This window comes from Trichosurus vulpecula, chromosome 5 (assembly GCF_011100635.1).
Source record: "Trichosurus vulpecula isolate mTriVul1 chromosome 5, mTriVul1.pri, whole genome shotgun sequence".
In the NCBI taxonomy this organism is placed as follows: Eukaryota; Metazoa; Chordata; class Mammalia; order Diprotodontia; family Phalangeridae; genus Trichosurus; species Trichosurus vulpecula.
In genome coordinates this window covers 43,073,360-43,091,751 of record NC_050577.1, presented here as the reverse complement: position 1 = coordinate 43,091,751, position 18,392 = coordinate 43,073,360, and the positions used below count along the sequence as shown (strand labels likewise).

The 18,392-nt window shown below is 42.2% G+C and overlaps 2 protein-coding genes across 4 annotated transcripts in view; one reads left to right on the top strand and one right to left on the bottom strand.

The window, feature by feature from the left end:
- SACM1L (SAC1 like phosphatidylinositide phosphatase) overlaps nucleotides 1-5,892 on the top strand; it is a 51,438-nt gene extending 45,546 nt beyond the window's left edge. The window contains exon 20 of the mRNA XM_036759769.1: nucleotides 3,988-5,892. Coding sequence (XP_036615664.1) covers nucleotides 3,988-4,124 — 137 coding nt within the window. The 3' untranslated portion in view covers nucleotides 4,125-5,892. The remainder of the gene's footprint in view (nucleotides 1-3,987) is intronic.
- A 9,474-nt stretch (nucleotides 5,893-15,366) lies between these two features.
- The window catches only part of SLC6A20 (solute carrier family 6 member 20), a 54,004-nt gene continuing 50,978 nt past the window's right edge, over nucleotides 15,367-18,392 (bottom strand). For all 3 annotated transcript variants that reach the window (XM_036758343.1, XM_036758344.1, XM_036758345.1), the window contains one exon: nucleotides 15,367-17,016. In XM_036758343.1, the coding sequence (XP_036614238.1) occupies nucleotides 16,867-17,016 (150 nt within the window). In that variant the 3' untranslated portion in view covers nucleotides 15,367-16,866. The remainder of the gene's footprint in view (nucleotides 17,017-18,392) is intronic.

Sequence of the window (18,392 nt, the reverse complement as noted above, 5' to 3'; positions counted from 1 at the left end):
CACAAGCTGGAGGGCTGCCCAGAATCTCCACATCAGCACTCCAAGAGTGAGAGCCCCTAGCAAACAGCTCTGTTCTCTCTCTTTATGCAGTCTTTGGACGTCATCAAACGTCACCTGAGTGACCAGAACTTAGGCGCCTAGTGTTGGCTGTGGTCTTAGCAGCTCCCTTTAGGACCCTGAGGACTTCACACTCACATCAGCTTAGCACCCAGTGGATAGGGGTTTGGGCCTGGGGCTTTGCACCTAGTAAGGCTCAGTCAAAGACAATTAATTTATCATTCTAAAACATAAAAAAGCCCCAACTTAATTGATAGTACACCCTGTCCTGGAGCTCACAGTCCAATGAAAAACAAAAACATACAAACAACTCCATACAGACACACTATAGACAGCATAAATAGGAAATAATCCTAGAGGGAAGGTCCTAGAACTAAAAGGAATCAGGAAGGGTTTCTTGTAAAAGGTGGGATGGTAGCTGGGACTTGAAGGAAGCCAGGAGGGGAAGATAAGGAAGGAGAGCATTCCATGAGGGAACAACAGCCAGAGAGAGTGCTTGGAGCTGAGATACAGGGTGTCTTGTCCCTGGCCGTGTCCCTGGATCTAAGAGTCTTTGTGGTGGGGGATGAGGTGTAAGAAGACCGGAAAGGTAGGAGAGGGAGCAGTAGTGGCAATAGGAAGCCACTGGTGTTTATCGAGTAAGGGGGAAAAGGGTGACATCATCTGACTGTGCTTTAGGAAAATCACTCAGTGGCTGAAAGGAAGATGGCCTGGAGTGGGGAGAGACTTGAGGTGGGCAGACCCCCCCAGTGGCTATTGCAGTGGTCCAGGCCTGAGGTGATGAGGGCCTGCACCAGGTGTGGGGGCAGTGTTAGAGGAGAGAGTAGTGTGCGTTCGAGAGATGCTGCAAAGGTGACATTGACAGACCTTGACAAGAGCCTGGATATGGGGGGTGAGAAGGAGGGAGGAGTCCAGGGTGATTCCTAGTTTGTGAGACCAAGGGATATGAAGGATGGTGGTGCCCTCAGCAGTAATAGGAAAGGTTGGATTGGGGGCAGGTTTGTGGGGAAAGATAACGAGCTCAGGTTTGGACTTGTTGAGTTCAGGATGTGTACAGGATATCTATTTTGAAATGCTTAATAGTCACTTGGAGGTGAGAGACTGGAGGTCAACTGAGAACTTAGGGCTAGATCAATAGATTTGAGAATCATCAGCTGATAATTGAATCTACGGGAGCTGAGTCATCATGTGAAATAGTGTAGAGGAAGAAGAGAAGAGGGCCTAGCACAGGACCTCGTAGGACACCCATGGTAAGCAGCCATGACCTAGATGAGTATCCAGGAGAAGAGGTTGGGAAGGAGCAGCCTGGAGGTAGGAGGAAACCCAAGACCCTCGGGAGAAGATGATTGACAGTGTCGATGGCTGTGCAGAAGTCACGGACAGTGAGCATGGAGAAAGGGCCGTGGACTTGGGGATTAAGAGATGACTGGTGTTTGTATGATGAGGTTGGAAGTCCGATTGTGGAGCATTAAGACGAGAGCGACAGGAGAGGAAGTGGCCTCCTCTAGAGATTTAGCCACAAAAGGCAGGAGAGCTAGGGGGTGATAGTCAGCATGGATGGATTGATCCAGTAAGGGTTTTGTCCATCAATCAGTTTGCCTAGGCACATGGACGGAATCTTTGTGGCTAAAGGCTGCTTGAATATTTTACGTGTGTGTATGCAGGCGCACACTTACATATATTTAGATAGGTAGAAATTATTTGGGAGAGGGGTGTGTGTGTGTGTGTGTGTGTGTGTGTGTGTGTGTGTGCGCGTGTGTGTGTAATCCATACTAAATTAGGCAAAATTAATCAACCTAGAAGAAATGGGCAGTTTTGTAACATTTTTCTCTCTCAGTTGAAAGACTGTGTTGACTTGACTAATGAGGATTTATGATAGGATGGAGTGACGAGAAGAAATCAATGTCCTCAGAATGTAGAAGCATAGATTTTTTTGATTAGCTTTTCTCAGGTTCCTTTGCCCAGAAGGGTGACATCACCTGTGTTGTCTGGGAAACAAGAGCGGTAGGCAATGCATGCCAGCCAGTCCTCTCTTCTGTCTATGACTCACCCCTTGCTTCATGCTGCTCTTTGTTGTCTATCCACTTGACTCTTTAAAAGATAATGCAATAGCCCTTGCTGCCAGGAACTCTTACCACTTCTGTGGGGCATTCAGCAAATCCTCCTGACAGCTGACCTAAGCTAGGTTTAGCCCTTCACGCAGGGGAGAGCTGTCACCTGAACAATACTGACTCCATCTAAAAACATTAAGCATCCAGTCATTGCTCAACACTGTACCAGGTCCTGTGCAAGATATGAATGGAGGGTAGAAGGGGCAGACCCAACCATTTCATTCTAGTGTGAAGGATGAGAGTTAATTAAATGAAACATCCAGAGAAAAATGCAGGAAAGCAACTTAATGCTAAGTTCCTATAAACACTATAGGATTCAGGTAGAAAGAGACATGGGAGTGTCTGGAGGCTTCATTAAGGAGATGGAGCTTGTAGCTTAGATGGGATTTGGAGTGTTTGGGAGGAGAAGGCATTATGGAATAATCATAAAGAAAGGCGTATAGAATATATGGAAGAGAGAAGAAATAGGCCTGGCAGGGGGGTCCTAATGAGGAGGAGTAGGAAGTGAGGAAAGGTAAGGGAGAGCCAGCTGGTGCAGAGGTTTGGGAATGCCTTGTTGAGGACTTGGGACTTTTGCCAAATGGAAAAGTAGGGTTCTGTGAACGATTCTAAGCCAAGGAATGATAATGAAAGGAACATTTGAAGACTGTTAGAGTAGTAGTGATTTGCAGAATTATAGCAAAGAGAGGCCAGAAACAAGGAGACCATGTGGGCGGCAGCTGCGGCATCAGTACTGAGATGGGAGAGGAAGGAGTAGATTAAGGTGATGGCCATAGGGATTGGGAGGAGGGGAAGAATCTCACAGGCTCTGTGCCTGGTTGTGAGAGGTGACTCCAAGGTTTTAAACTGTAAAGTTGGGGGAATAGTGGGTGTGCTTGACAGAAAAAGGAAGAGAAGCAGCAGGAGGAACCTTCGGAATCTTTGGCATTTGGGAGCTCCATGTTTGGAGTAATGCCTCTAGGGGTTGGGTGTATGGAACTAGAGCTGAGAGAAGAGATAAGGAAGGTGGGTTTACATGTAGATAGATAGAGAAGGAGATTTGGGAATCCTCTGTGGAGGGGAGACCACTCTCAGCTGGAAGGAGGACTTGAATTCATTCCAGATCAAATCGTGTGTACATCAGGTACTGAATTTTGCCTTGCTTTCAACGTGATAAGTAACTGGTATCGATTGTGTTGAACACGGCAGTATCTCACTGGCTTTCTCATTGAATTGTTTTATGCTTATATATGCTGTGTCTGATTGCGTGTTTTATCAGTTGTTGATTTTAAAAAGAGCAAGATACAGGAAGTACCACATGATGGATAAAAGCCTGCTAGATACGAAACCAGGATATACACCTGGCTTGTCCTCCCCTCTGTGCATAGATGTGCATGTGTTTCCTTAGTTTCATGGTCAGAGCAACACTAGTTTCAACCTCAGATAGGAAGCCAAGTAAAACAGACCTTCTACTTTGGGCCTGGTATGGCTGTTGGATTGTAGTTTATACTTTTGATATTTTTTTCAGGAATACATGTATAAAATGAGTTGCATCTGTTGACCTTTTGATAACCAGTCATTATCCATTATGTTTGAAGTAAAATTCTTTAAATAGCTTCTTATAATACCTTCTAAAAGTAGTAATTACTTGTGAGGTATAATATAAATGTCATTTTAAATTTTAAAAAGACCATGCTAATTAGCTTGTGATTAGATGTGCTTATTATGACTGTGCTAATAGACTTTTAATTGGATAAATGTGCTGGACTGACATAGGTCTGGTATTATTGAAAAGTGACTTTATTGTAATAATTTTCTTTCTTTTTAAAAATATAAACAGGTGACACATGGACAGAGACATTGGCCTATGTGCTCTTCTGGGCTGTTGCAAGCATTGGAACATTTTTAATTATCATTTACAATGGCAAGGATTTTGTCGATGCTCCAAAACTGGTCCAAAAAGAAAAGATAGACTGAATTTGTATTTGTGGAAAGCGGCTTGGCCTGGAAGATTCCACATTTCAGAATTGGAGTCTTTACTGATCTGCTTTCCACACCAGCAGGGTGTCTTCTTAGCTTTTTTATCTTTAGAAAAAGCAAATCCTATACTTTATTTAGCGATGGTGACATACAGTTGAGATCTGGTGTTACAGCCGTCTTCAGAATGATCTTTTAAATAGTGCATCAGTTGGGAATGGGACCCTCATGAGTAGAACGATGCAGACCAAAGCTGTGGTGATGCTTTTGGCTTCAAGCCTGCCAGAGTTTCAACCCGGATTCTGCTGAACAGAATGGAGAGATGGAGGAATCTCTTTATCCAACTGGTGCAGTATTGGTAATGTATAAACTAAATGGAGCTTCTTTCACTATTTAAAATAGTAAAATTATTTTTCTAGCTGAGTTTCATTCTCGTCATCTCAGAACCAATCACAATTGACAGACATATGTTTGTGGACTTTCGTTAAGAGCTAGAACTTGTTAAATGCTAATAACTTCTATGAAAAGGTTAATCTTGTTTCATCTGATAGTTTGATTCAAATCTTCTAAGTCTTCATTTCCGGGGTCTCTGGAGATTCCAGTGAACGTTTCAATTGTGCTGCTTCCTTGCCACACCTTCCTGGCAATGCTTTTGTCATTGGAGTTAGACTGACCGCTTCAGTGTGATGAGAAAGTTTAGGTAGAATTCTCTTTTCTTTCTAAAGATGTACATGAAATCAAAGAGGAATGTAAAATCTCTTTTCTTTGTGGTGTTTTACTCTTGAGCTAAAGGCCCAAAGCGTCCTGTGTTTGAGCAGTTGCCACAGTGGGGGAGATGTGCTCCCTGAGCCTTCCCCAGAGGTTTCCTAGGGGCTGGAAGGCTGACCTGGCCTCCTCTTTGCATTGGGGGCAGCAGCCTCGTTTCCATCTGTGGTTGTCAGTGGTTGACACCATTATTGACACCACGGCAGTCAGTGTTGACACCACTGACTATGCTCGTGACTTCTGCTGGTTATGGATGTGTGTCTCAGATTTAGAACTTCCAACTTCTCTTAATCAAGGACCAACTTTGATGTGCAAAAACAGACAGGAAATATGCTTTCAAAGCTATGCGTAGTTCTAATTGTGAATACAGCTGCATATTCGAATTGCAATTATGAAGTCCAACATTCTAAAACTATGTAAGATAGGACAGTTGTCACCGCTTAAGAGATAATTCATTTAATGCACTGCTACAGTGTGTCAATGTTGTGCTTGAAAATATGTACAGTTTCCTTGTTTCAAGAGTACTGATTCATTTTATCTTTAAATGTTTCTAAAAACCCCTTTGTTTCGAGATTACCTTTTGTTAGCACTCATAACAAGAAACTGTTGCTTTTAGAATCCGTAATGGAAATAATAGTTGAAAAATCCTGCGTAGTTTGAAATCAGTCATCAGAGCGCACAATGACCAAGCTACAAGTGGGCTACCTGTTCTTAATATGTAAATAAATGTAATTTGCTCCAAAGACCGATGGACTATGGGATCTGCCTGTGTCTATTGTAGTACATAATCCAAAAGCTTTTAGCCGTTTCATGCTACACACTTGTTTCACCAAGGACAACAAAGACCAAATCTGAACTGCAAATCTGGCTGCTTTGAAGAGATGGATTAATTTGGGTTTATTAGTTTCTAGGGTGTCTCTGTCAAAATTCTACAGTGGTTTTATTTCATATACTGTATATCTGCAAATGGTAATAAAATTTCACTTTCTTTTCTAACTCCTGATATTGTTGTTCCTGTACTGTTAATTTGAAGGTCCATGGGGTTTTTTCCCCTTTAAATTATAGGTGGAATCAAGAAGATAGCGGAGAGATTGTGACAATGACATTTTCCTTTCCTTCTTTCAGCTACTCATTCTGTAAAATGGATTGTACTTGTTTTTGTTTTTAGCAAGCTAGGTTCCAACTGATAAGTTATGAATACGTTAATCCCCCAGCTTGTGAACGTGCTTTCCCCTGCCCCAGGCCACATATTCGAAGGGGAGGACTTATGTCCTAATGTCCCCAAAGGCTTTCTTTTTGCATTAATAAAACAGTACAATGATTCCTGCTTCTCTGGAACAAAGTTCTTTTTAAATACCATTGGTTGTGTCGGTTGTACAGAATCATGCTCTTTGGAAGCTGTGTTGACATTTCATGTGACTTAACAGTGATGTTCCCATTCAGCTCTACATGACAGAATGACTTTGATGCATAGCTTCTAAGAGACAGTGTACAGTTCAACAGGAACAAGGTCAGACCTCCCATCTTGAGGGCCCTCAGCCTCCTCGTTCTGTTCTCATTTCTGCCCTCAGTAATAATCTCTCTACTTTCAAGAAGTCTCTGTCCTTCCAACTCTGTTCTCTATCAAAATAGACATGATCAGATATCAGTCATTTACACTGATTGATTGTCTGACTGATTTATACTCTAGAGTGAATAAGTCTTAGTGTGTTACCTCAGCCAAGCCCCTACCTTTTAAAGAGCCTCATCACTGCCATGTCAAATGAAAAGTGGTACTGCCCTGTTGACTTTCAGGCCTTAACTACAGGGCCAGGGGCAAGAGGAGAAATTACGGCGTGCAGAACAGCCACTCCAAAGACAAATCTGATCTCACTTTGCCCTGATGGGGGCTTGCTGGATCAGGAGGACAGACATTCTTTTCCTAAATCCCACCAGCTGGCTCCCTGTTCTTCAGGAAGAACTGTTGATCATATTACTGGGGATTGAAGGGATCATGCCTGACTTCTTCTAGGACCCGAACCCTACTTTAGCCTGGATCTGATTCCCAGGATCCTTCTCTTCTTATCCTGCCAGAACACAAATTAGGCTTTGTCCCCCCCAGCTGCCCCTTCCTCTTGCCTATGGCTTCTAGTGTATTTGCTGTTTTAGCTAGTATTTTGTAAACAAAATTCTAGAATCCATTCCTGTGGATTTCTATGTCAGAGCCAAGTTTATGAATGAAAAAGCATTGATTAAGTACTTACTACAAGCCAGGCACTGTGCTAAACACTGGGGGCACAAATACAAAAATGAGATGGTCCCTGCTCCCATGGAGCTTACGTTACAATAAGGGAAGACAGCACATACGGGGGAGCATCTGGATAGTCAGGGATAGTGAGTGAAGCTGTTTTTGAATGACAGGCCCTTTTCAAAGGTAGATTTCATGGGTCAGAGTTGGAATCCAGTGGCTTAGCTCCTCCTGGGTGTAATCCTTCCTGGAGGATTGGAGTAGAGGATGGCTGTGGAGAATGACCAAGAGCTGCAGTGTTGGACCTTTTCCTCCATTAAAAAAGGCTGTTGGGTTTAGTTTCATTGAACATCTCAGAGCAGGATTTAATTTACACACACATGTACATCTCAAACTCATCGTGTCCAAAATGAAACTCGGGCTTTACACAACGCACACACATTGTATGTCCTATTAATGAATGAGCAGTAAGTTTGATTCAGTCAATAAATGAATAAAATTTATTATAAAATTGATAGTTAAGCTTTGGACACAGTCTTCCATAGCATTTATATTTTTCCCACCTGGGATATTTCTGTTGCCCTTTTGTCACCCGCAGTTTTGATTCTTTTGAAAGAGTAGTGTTCCGTGACTCATAGCCATAAAGCATCATTGGAAAAAATATTGGTATTTTTTTAAATGATGGGCATTTTAGGGAGCAAGTTGGGGTCACTGTTCCTTTTCCCAGTTGTGATCCAACCCCATCATTTAGTCAGTTTTAATAGCCTTTAAATAAGAATCTTACCATGGGAGAGCAGCAAACATTTGATTATAGTGTGTAGATCAGCCCTCCAGCCACCACACACCTCTATTAAGATTATTTGAATCTACTGCCATCCATCATTTTTTGGCCCTCTGTTCATGCCTTCCTTTCTTAAGTCCCATTTCTGGCTCAGCCTTCCTCTCTGTTCAGAAAGGGCAGTGTTACTATGCGGTACATTTACCCCAAATCAAATTCATTTCTGTCACTTTACAAAAATGCTTCATAGTAGTTTCTTGTAAGCATTTGAGAAAACAGCATAATTCTTCAATGTGTACAAAAAATAGAAAAGCATTGATTTTTTTTTTTTTTTAGCAATGTGGAACCGAAGTGTTCTATTTATTTTAACAGCCTATTTGTATCTAAAGTCTTTTTTCTCTTTTGCCTTATCATGTGGTGCAGAGGTGACACTGGACTGCTTCAAGGATATGCAAGCAGAGGGCAAACTCTACCTAGACCTGCTGGCAAGCCTAGAAAGGCTTCAGTTCTTCTATGGTCTGAGGACCAGCCTTGCCGAATTTGCGATTGTTACCAGTTGGCCATGTGGTCATGAGTTTGTGCTCAGTACCCCTTGTGTTATAGAGATTATGATTTATGGTGGAAGAAGTATCCGTCAAGGAAAGCTCCTGTTCTTGAGGCATTGTCTTAGATATACAATCATTAGGAGTAATTTGCTTGTGGCTACATCTTGAAAATGAAAATCTAAGGAGGTCAGTGGAGGAACTTTAACAGTTTTTTAAGGCAAAAATTTCCTCCCCAACAGTGGAGTGCATGTCCTTCCAGAAAGTCAGGAAGTGCTTAAATAATATGTAAATACTTTGAGCTGAGATGAAATTCATCTTGAAATGATCCCTCCACAACCTGGCCCCTTCCTTTTCCCAGAAGACACCCCAAACTGACCACTAAATGGGAGAGGGGGGACAGCAAGGCTCAGGAGAAAGAGGGTTGGATTTGAAGTCAGAGGATCTGATTTGAATCCCAGGTTCTGTAATTTGACTTGGGAGGGTAGATAGGAGACCCCTGCCATAAGAAGCACGTTGATAGCAACTAAAAGAAAATGGAGGTAAAAAAAAAAAAGTGTGGTGGTGGAATAAAAACAAAAACAAGTCTAAGGGACCATTTAAATTTGGGGAAAATTCTGTACACTTAATTAGCTCTGAATGTTATAGTAAAGATGAAGGATGAAAACAAAAACATTCTATGAAGAATAGCTTCTAGAGTCCTACCCTTAAAGGAAGATTTTTTAAAAATAAGTTTTTGTTTTAGCTATGCTGGGGAAAAGAGCATCAAAGAAGGGACATAGGCAATTCCTGTTCTGGTGGGTGGGATTATATAACTCTCGGTAGGGTGGAGGGTGAGCTGCTAGACTCATTTCTTTTTCCCCTACCAAAGAGGATGATCTCTGGGTCAGAGAGGACCAAGCAAAGATGTTGAATGGGAAATTGATACCCAGGGTAAGGAGAGATCGTAAGAGAGCTCCCAGCTGCCTTTGGGTTAGAATCAGCAGGCCCAACCCAGATGAGCTACCTGCCTATCAAGAGAACCAAAGGGAATGTGGAATCAGTGTCAACTGAAAAATCATGGAGAATGGGAGAGGGAGCAGAGAAGACTCAAATAAACAATGTTCCCTTTTTTAAAAAAATGAGAACTACGAACTAAAGGCTACTGAGCTTGACTTAGATTCTTGCACAAATTCCAGAACTTTTATTTAAGGAGTGATTATTCAATATATAGTAAAGTAGTGACTACAAGGAGACAGTGTCATGGCTTCTACAGGAAAAGGCATGCCGTATACCCAAGGATGTCAAAGGCAAAGGTCTCACATATACCAAAATGTTTATGGTGGTACTTTTTGTTGTAACAAGGAACTGGAAAGTCAAGTCAACAAGCATTTATTAAGTGCCTACTATGTGACAGGCATTCTGCTAAGCATTAGAAACTGGATCAAGAAATGGCCAAATTGTGGTACATGAATATAATGGAATATTATTGGGACTCAGTTTCTCTCTGTCCATAAAATGAGTGACTTTCAAGGTTCCCTTCTTGCTCTGACAGTCTATGAGTACCTTTGGCAGCCCCTTAGAATCAGGCTTATTGGAGGAACCTCACCTTGAATGATTCACCTTCATAGATCGATTGAGTGGGGGTAGGTGGAAACAACGGCTTAAATAATTAATTCTCGGGTATACTCATTTAAATAATATTCCAGGTTAACTGATCCAGATGCTTATTAGCTCTCAGTACATCCTCTTACAAACTGAATGATGTTGGTCATGAGCTCAGGTATACATTTTCAGTATCAATTGCCCTTTTAGTGCTCCACCTACAGGAGGTTACAAGAAACGAGTAAAATGGCATTCAGACTTGTCATTAAATATTTTATGTCCTCATCCCTCCCCTGAAGTCTTTTGGCATCTCAGCACCATATAGGGGTGATCCAGGTTATGTCAGTGGTATGTGAGCTCTGATCGGCTCTACCAAACTAGAAAGACTCTACTATGGTCATCTTGGTCCCATATATATATATATATATATATATATATATATTACAGAAGATCTCCCCCTATAGAAATTCCTAGGGACTAGTTCCTTTTGTCTTTATCACCAAATTTGACCTCTAGGTTATCATAGATAACAATAATGATACCTAGCATTTATATAGCACCTACTATATGCTGGGTACTATACAAAGCACTTTACAAATATTACTTCATTAGATCTCACAGAAATCCTGGGGGTGGGGAGTAGGTGCTATTGTTATCTCTATTTTACAGTTGGGGAAACTGAGGCAAACACATAACTGGTCCAAGCCAGCTATGGACTTACATGAACCAAACCAATTTAATCCAATCTAATAAATACTTATCAAGTGCCTACTAGGTGGAAGCCACTGTTTAGGCGCTGGGAATACAAAGACAGAATGAGAAATAGTTTCTGGCCTTGAAACCCTTGTGTTCTATTGGGGGGACCCCAAGTTCATATGTAATCTTATGGGAGGGAGCACTAACATGGCATCAGGGAAGATTTCCAGTAGGAGATGAGCCGAGCCTTAGAGGACGCAGAGAATTCTAGGAACTGGAGGTGAGGAAGGAGCATATTCCAGGCCAGGGGTGGAAGGGTGGGGGCGGGGTGGGGGAGGTAGGGACAGGAATCCTGATTTCAAAGAATGGTCAGTCAGGAAATGGCATGGTTCAGTGGCTAGAGCATTTACTGGAGTCCTAGGGTTTGGGGTTCAAAACCTACCTCTGACATCTACCTATGTGACCTCGGGCAAGCCACACAATTTCCCTGGAACTCAGTTTCCTCATCTGTAAAATGAGATTGAACCACCTGGCCTCTGAGGTCTTTCTGAGCTCTTTCTCTTTTATCCTGTAAGTGAACTAGCCTCATTGGTATACTCAGTTAGTGAAGGTTGTGATATTAATATTTGCATAATAAAAATAATTCACAGAATAACCTAACCAATGTGAAATGTCTGTAAAGACTAGCCTTTAGAGTATGTATCCTGGAGGCTTCTCAAAAATTATATATGGGGCAGCTAGGTGGCACAGTGGATAGAGCACCTGCTCTCCCTCCAGTTGGAAGGACCTGAGTTCAAATACCACCTCAGACACTTGACACTTGGCTGTATGACCCTGGGCAAGTCACAAAATAAATTTAAAAAATAATAATATCCTTTGGTTCTTGCCCTGACCCAGGGTTTCACCTGGGAGTTTTTAAACTTGGCTGCTTTTTAGCTCCCTCCTGGCAGTTTTCATGTTCATCCTGCAAGTAACCAAAGCTACAAAGACATTTGAATTTAAGCAATCCTATTACATGGCAGATAGAATGGTTATACGGAGTGCCGCTTCTACCCCCATGTATTCCTGTTGCTCCTCAAGATACGGGAAACGGGTTGGTTGTGGGTCCAAGATCAAAGTGTCCCATCTGCCTCCTAGTGCCTTACACATAATAGGGACTTACTATGTTTGTTGAATTAAATTTCCATCTAAATCAGGAAAAATAATTCTGATTTCTCTCATGAAGCATCTTGTAAAAATGGCTTATCATTCACACTCTTGCTGTGTTATGTTTCTTTAAACTCGCTCAGAAATGAATTTGTTGAAGGCACACTTAAAGCCATGATTGTTTCAAGTGACTCTCATCCATTAAAAAAAAAATGGTGCCATGTAGGTTCTAAGGATCAGTCTTCTGGTCCTCAGAAAGTTGTAGAAATTCAGAGTATACTGTCTCCTAGTTAAAATCATCCAAGGTAAAGTAAAGAAAGTTTCTGCACCCTCCCTCCATTCCCTCCCAAGTTTTACTCATGCCCTTAATACTCTGACCCCCTAGGCGGTCATTTTCAGATACAGTGAGTGCTTTTGTCTAGTGTAATTACAGGGACAGACAGATGTTGAGGTCATGGCTGGTGATGTCTCCCAAGAATGCAATCAGTGAACATCAGGCAATTCAAAACATTTATATAGGATTTATTTACAATGTCAGTTGTTAATAAACACAAATTTAGGAAAGTTCTATCTGTAAGGTTTCTTAGAACTAAGTTGAAAAATAGGTTGTTCCCTGTCTCTGGGAAGCCAGTACTGTCTGCTACAGACTTAGGTTAGGATGTGCCTGGGGCGATAAGACACCCCACTCATGAAATACCTTAAGCAATTTACAAAGCATCTTCACATATGTTATCTCATTTGACCCTCACAACAGCCCTGTGAGGTAAGCAGTGTAAATAGTATTAATTATCCCCATTTTATGGAGGGGAAAACATACTTTTAAAAGTTAAGTGACTTGCCTAAGGTCACACAACTAGTAAGAGGCAACTCACGACTCTGATAATCAACCAATGCTGGCCTCTTCTTTTCCTATCCTAAGTTATCAGGCCTACGCCTTTGTCTTGCAGTGACAGAAATGATTACAATTACCTTGACCGTGGCCACCTTTGTGTGGTGTGGAAGGGGATATCAGGCACCTTCTAAATAAGCATGACTCAAGGAAGACCTGGGGGTTCTTTATTTAGTGTTGCTTTAATCTCATTCTTTTAAAGCTGTTAGAAATGGCAGAAATGAAAGGCTAAATTGAAATCCCAGACATTTTTATTTAGAACCTATAGGGGAAAAGTTGGGGATTTGGCATCAAAAAGGCATGAGTTCAAATCCCAACTCTTCCATTGCCTACCTTGGGCAAGTGACTTAATCTCTCTGTGTCTGGGTTAGATGAGGTGACCTCTGAGTTCCTTCCCACTCCATGATGTACCCATAACATTCTGAATTCTGAGCAATCTTGTAACTTCTGGAATTTCAAATTCCAGCCATCGCTGATGGTTCTCAGACAATTATGTTCAAAGCACTTGGGCAGGTGGCATAAAGATTAACTCATGTCTATCTGGTTTTTGCCTGGCTTCTCTGGCATAGAACTTTCCCCTGGTGCCCGGCCCCATCACTTCCTCTCCCCGGAATGCCTCGGCCACTTACGGGCACTACCGCAGTGCTCTCCAGTTTGGCTGAGGGAGCTTCTGACTCAAGCCTGATGCCAGAGAAGGAAGGGGTAGTAGACAAAGAAGATGAAGAGAGTGAAGAGAGAGAGGAACTTGTAGTATCCAGAAGAGGAAGACCGGTATGGTATGGACTGTATCGAGATCGACTGAGGGACTTCTAAAAGACACAGGACTTTAAGGTTTACAAAGCACTTTGTCCAGATGATGCATTTGGCCCTCATAACAACCCTTTGAGGTAAGTGCTATTCCCATTTTACAGGTGAGGGAACTAAGGCTAAAGAGGTTAAGAGACTTGCCCAGGGTCACACAGTTGGCAAGTTTCTGAGGCAAGATTCAAACCCCAGTCTTCCCAACAGCACCTCCAGCACAACCCAAGACTGGTTCTCTAGGAATGTTTAGTTTGGAGAAAAGAAACTTGGAGGGTTCATGTTATTTGTCTTCAAGTTCTTGAAGGGTCGTTATGAAGAAGACTTAGACTACTTGTCCCCAGAAAGCAGAATGAGGAGCCATGGGTAATAGTTACAAAGAAATGTAGGTTTATTGAAAGGAAAAACCTCCTAATAATTAGTGCTAATGGGCTTCCCCAGGAATTTCTGGGCTCCTCTTCACTGGAGGGCTTTGACCATCTAAGCATGTTATAGTGGGGGTTCTTACTCAACAATGGATTGGGATTCAGATTGGCTTCTGAAATCTCTTTCAACTTTGAAGACTGTGTGAAGGGAGAGAAGAGATTGGGAGGAGGGAAGAGAAGGAAATAGGGGGAAGAGAGAGAGAAAGAGAAACTAACAATCAAGTACTAAAACTGATTCTAATTATCTGAGAACTTCAGAGTAGGAAAGCACTCTAGAGAGAATCTAGTTGAACCCTCTCATTTTCTAGCTGAGAAATCTAAGGGCCAGAATGGATCCCACAGCTAACGAGCAGCTGAGCTAGACCTAGAAGCCAAGTTTCCTGACTCTTCTCCCATCAATCTCACTTTCTTTTTTCTTGTGTGGCTGGGAAACTCTCTCTGCAGGCTATTCCAGAGGGGTTTTTATTGAGGTGACAATTTTGGAGGGCAGTACTCATTTTGACGTGATTTACAAACAAAACATTTTCCTTTAGAGTCTAAATTTGTGTCCAGTCCTTGACAATAGCTGATGGAAGGGAAAGACCATGATTTTAGGATGAATGGGATCCCCCAAGACAAAGCAAAGGAGGTGTGGATGAGCTGGAAAGACTTCAGTGGATTCAGGATCAAACTGTGCTGTCATGTTCAAAGCCGTCTACCACTCCACCCAAAATTTGAAACTTTTTGATGCTTGAAGTGACAGCATGAGGAGGCATCAAGGAGGAGGGAAAGTCGGGCACAAGAAAGGATTCGTTCATGCATTTTTAACAGCAGATGTGCTTTTTATATACCATCAAGGCATTGGCACCAGGAGTGCTGATGAGTTAAGCATCCAAAGAGCAGAAGGCAATTTAACTCTCAAACACAGAAAGACCAAGACTTGAATCTCTAGTGCCTCTGCTTGCTCCAGAGGAATATCCCATGAGAAGAAAAATAGACACCAGCAAAATAGACACCTAGGACCTGGTCTGATCCTGGCCTCAAATACCCTCCACAACTGGCTTCAGTCTCCCCTCTGGACTTTATCTCACCCTCTCCCCCTTCAAATAGCTTATGCTACCACCAAACCGGACCACTCACTGCTCCTCACACATTTTGCAGTTTCCAGTGCTTGTGCCTTCATTTGTTAATGCCTGGTATGCCTTCCCCTCTATCCCTCCTCCTTACCTGTTAAAATGCCATCATCCTTCAAGGTCCAGCTCAAATCCTCCATGAAGTTTTTCCTGATTCCTGCACCCGCAAATGGAACTCTTTCCTTGGAGCTTTAATGGTGCTTCCCTTGTGTTCTGAGACCTCTCTACTTATCTCGTATTTATTTGTGCCTATCTTATCTCTCCTACCTGAGTTTAAGCTCCTTGAGGACAAGCATCATAGCTTATTCATATTTGGATACTCCTTACTACCTATGCACGTATTAGGTCCTCAGCAAGTATGTGTTGGATGAATGTTGAGTAAGTTTCTCAAAAAGTTGTCGTGTGGACTTTGGTCTCTCCCAAAGTTTCAATGTCCTTAACAAAATCTACCCACAGAAACCCTTTCTAAATTCTACAATCCTAATTCTATGATCATTTCCTAGTTCATCACAATAAAAATGGAGCAGAAATGATAATGATAAGAATGTTAGTAGGTGTTTAATAAATACTGGTCAATAATTGGTTTGTATTACGTTATGTCAGGCCACATGGCTGTCTTATTTATTTGTATTAGAGAATGCTTTATGCCAAATGACTAACAACTTTCTCTGATGCCTCATCATGATATGGGATCAGCCTTGGGTTCTACGGCAGACCCTCCCAAGTAGTTAGGGACAGCTTGCAGAGTCAGACTTGTTAGAGATGGGGGAGTACTCTGTCCAGGAAGGGACCAGAGAATCCTCCCACTTCTCCAAAAAAAAAAAAGAAAAAAGCTGTGGATTTAATGAAAAGAAGATGCTCCCAGTGGCCACCCAGATGGATACCTTCTTGCTTTGTGTTCCAGCTGACCTTGCTGTTGACACCATGTTGGTAAATTCAGAAGGACAAATCCTCAAAAAGTCATCCATGGCATAAAAAAGAGAACCAGACTCAGAGTCATGAAGACCTAGGTCCGAATTCCACCTTTGACAAATATTGGCTGTGTAACCCGAACCTCTTACTGCTCTAGATCTCTAAAACTTACAAACTGCAGAGGTGCCAGCCTGGCAATGCTGGTAGGTTGAATTTCTTTACCTGGCACTTACTTGTACCACTGAAATAGTTTCATACTTCATCTTAAATCTCCAAAAGAAATGAATGCTCTATTACAGAATGGACACTGCCTATTTGTTTATATTCTAAAAGATTTTGTACCTAGGACATCTGTACTTCTCTTGACTATTCTTAAATATGCTAACTTGATCAAAGAGCCTGGGTTCCCTTAACATACTTTCCCTAGGGCTGTGCCTTTTTCCCCGGAGGAGAAAAATGAAAACTTGAATTCAACCAGATCCCATATAAACAGAGGATACTGACTATACGTTCCCACAAATGATAAGGAAGTCACTTTCAAATCTCTTCACAGAGCCTGTTTTCCTTTAGGTGCTTTTGCTAACAAATTAGTCCTAAGTAACCTTCCTGGAAAGGACAAATGAGAGGAAGTCATGAGTAGTTTGTGGGGTTTCTTGAATGGTTGTCCTTTGGCCATATGGTCTTATTTCCTCCTTAAAAGCCCTGAAAGCTGAGAGACTTTCTCCAGAGTACTACTGGCATGTTAAAAAATAAAAATAAAAAGGCATCCAAAGAAAGTAAATCTATAAATGTGAACTACACAAAACGGACGTCTGAGTACACAGTTCTTTCAAATGCTCCAAAAAGACATCTTCGGGAATCCTGCTGCTCACACCATAGCAGATGTGTTTTCTCTTTTCCATCTGTTCATGATGAAGGTTCCCAAAGCCGCCAGGGGGATGAACATGAGGGAAGAGGCCACAAGAAGGCCAATCACTGTCAAGGCTTGACCAGGATAATCTCTGGTTACCAGATGGCCCTGAAAGCAAGAAACAAAATGTGACCAGGAAGCAAAAGCAATGCAGGGAGGAGAGGAAACACTGCCACTCTTTCCGCACCTTGGATGACATGGAATGTACCTTGGCAACTGACACGCTTAATAACTGATGTCTTGCCATGAGTAACTGATGTCTTACCATGTTGAGAGCCCCTTGGGAATCTGGTGGTTGAAATCTGAGGATTTCTGCCCAGAATTCTAGTGAGAAGTATTGAGGAGCAGGATACAGTGAGAAAAGTGCTGAATTTGGGGTCAAATCCTGAGGGTAGTCCCTAGGGCTGCCACTTGGCTGTGTGTCCTTGTGACAGTGATTTAACCACCTGGTCCTACCATAAAATGATGGGGACTGGCCCCTAAGGTCTTTCCTAGTTTTGAAACTAGGTTCCTGCAATTAGCTGGAAACGGGAAGTTAGATGTGTGTTTCAACAATCCGGCTAGCAGCTGCTGTGGGGGTGTAAAACCAACAACAACCAGCTCACAGAATGATGCAAGCCCAGGTTCTTTTGATCTGCTTTACTAAGGAAAGTAACATTAGGGGATTAACAAACTTACTTTAATCCAGCATGCAAATATCATTCACTTAGTTCAGGGGAAAAAGCCAGTACCCTGAACTTCAGAGAAAATACAAACAAATTACAAACATCAACAGACAGACCTTGTCTGATTCAAATCCCAATACATAGTTACCAGAGTTCAACAAAGTCCCAACATTTGGGTTACGAGTTGGAGGGCTGTTAACTACAGCTGCCCCGGAGTCTCTGCATCAGCGCACCAGCAAGAGTGAGAGCCCTAAGCAAATGGCTCTCTCTTCCCTTTTTTATGCAGTTTCAGACATTATCAAATGTCATCTGAGCAACCAGAACTTAGGCTTCTATGATTGACTCTGGAGTTAGCACCTCCCCTTAGGACCCTGGGAGCTTCACACCCACATAGGCTTAGCACCTAGTAATTAGGGGTTTGGGGCAAATTTAGAAGCAAAGATCTAATCAGGCCTCCCTTAGTTAGCCCCACCTGGGGCCCCACCTTAGTTACCAGTTCACACCCACATAGGTTTAGCACCTAATAGGGCTTTGGGCCTGGGGCTTAGCACCTAGTAAGACTCAATCAAAGACATTTAATTATTTTAAAACAGTAAGAAAGCCCCAACTTAATTGATATTACAATGTGTGCTTGGAGCAGGCGTTTATTAAATGCCTACTATGTGCCTGGCACTGCTGAGGAAACATGGACAAAAATGAAACAACTTCTGCCCTCAGGGACCTTACATGGTAGGGGTGGGGCAGCAATATGTACATAAATGAATACATAGACGATAAATGCAAGGTAAAGAAAATTTAGGGGGAGAGTGTTAGGAGTTG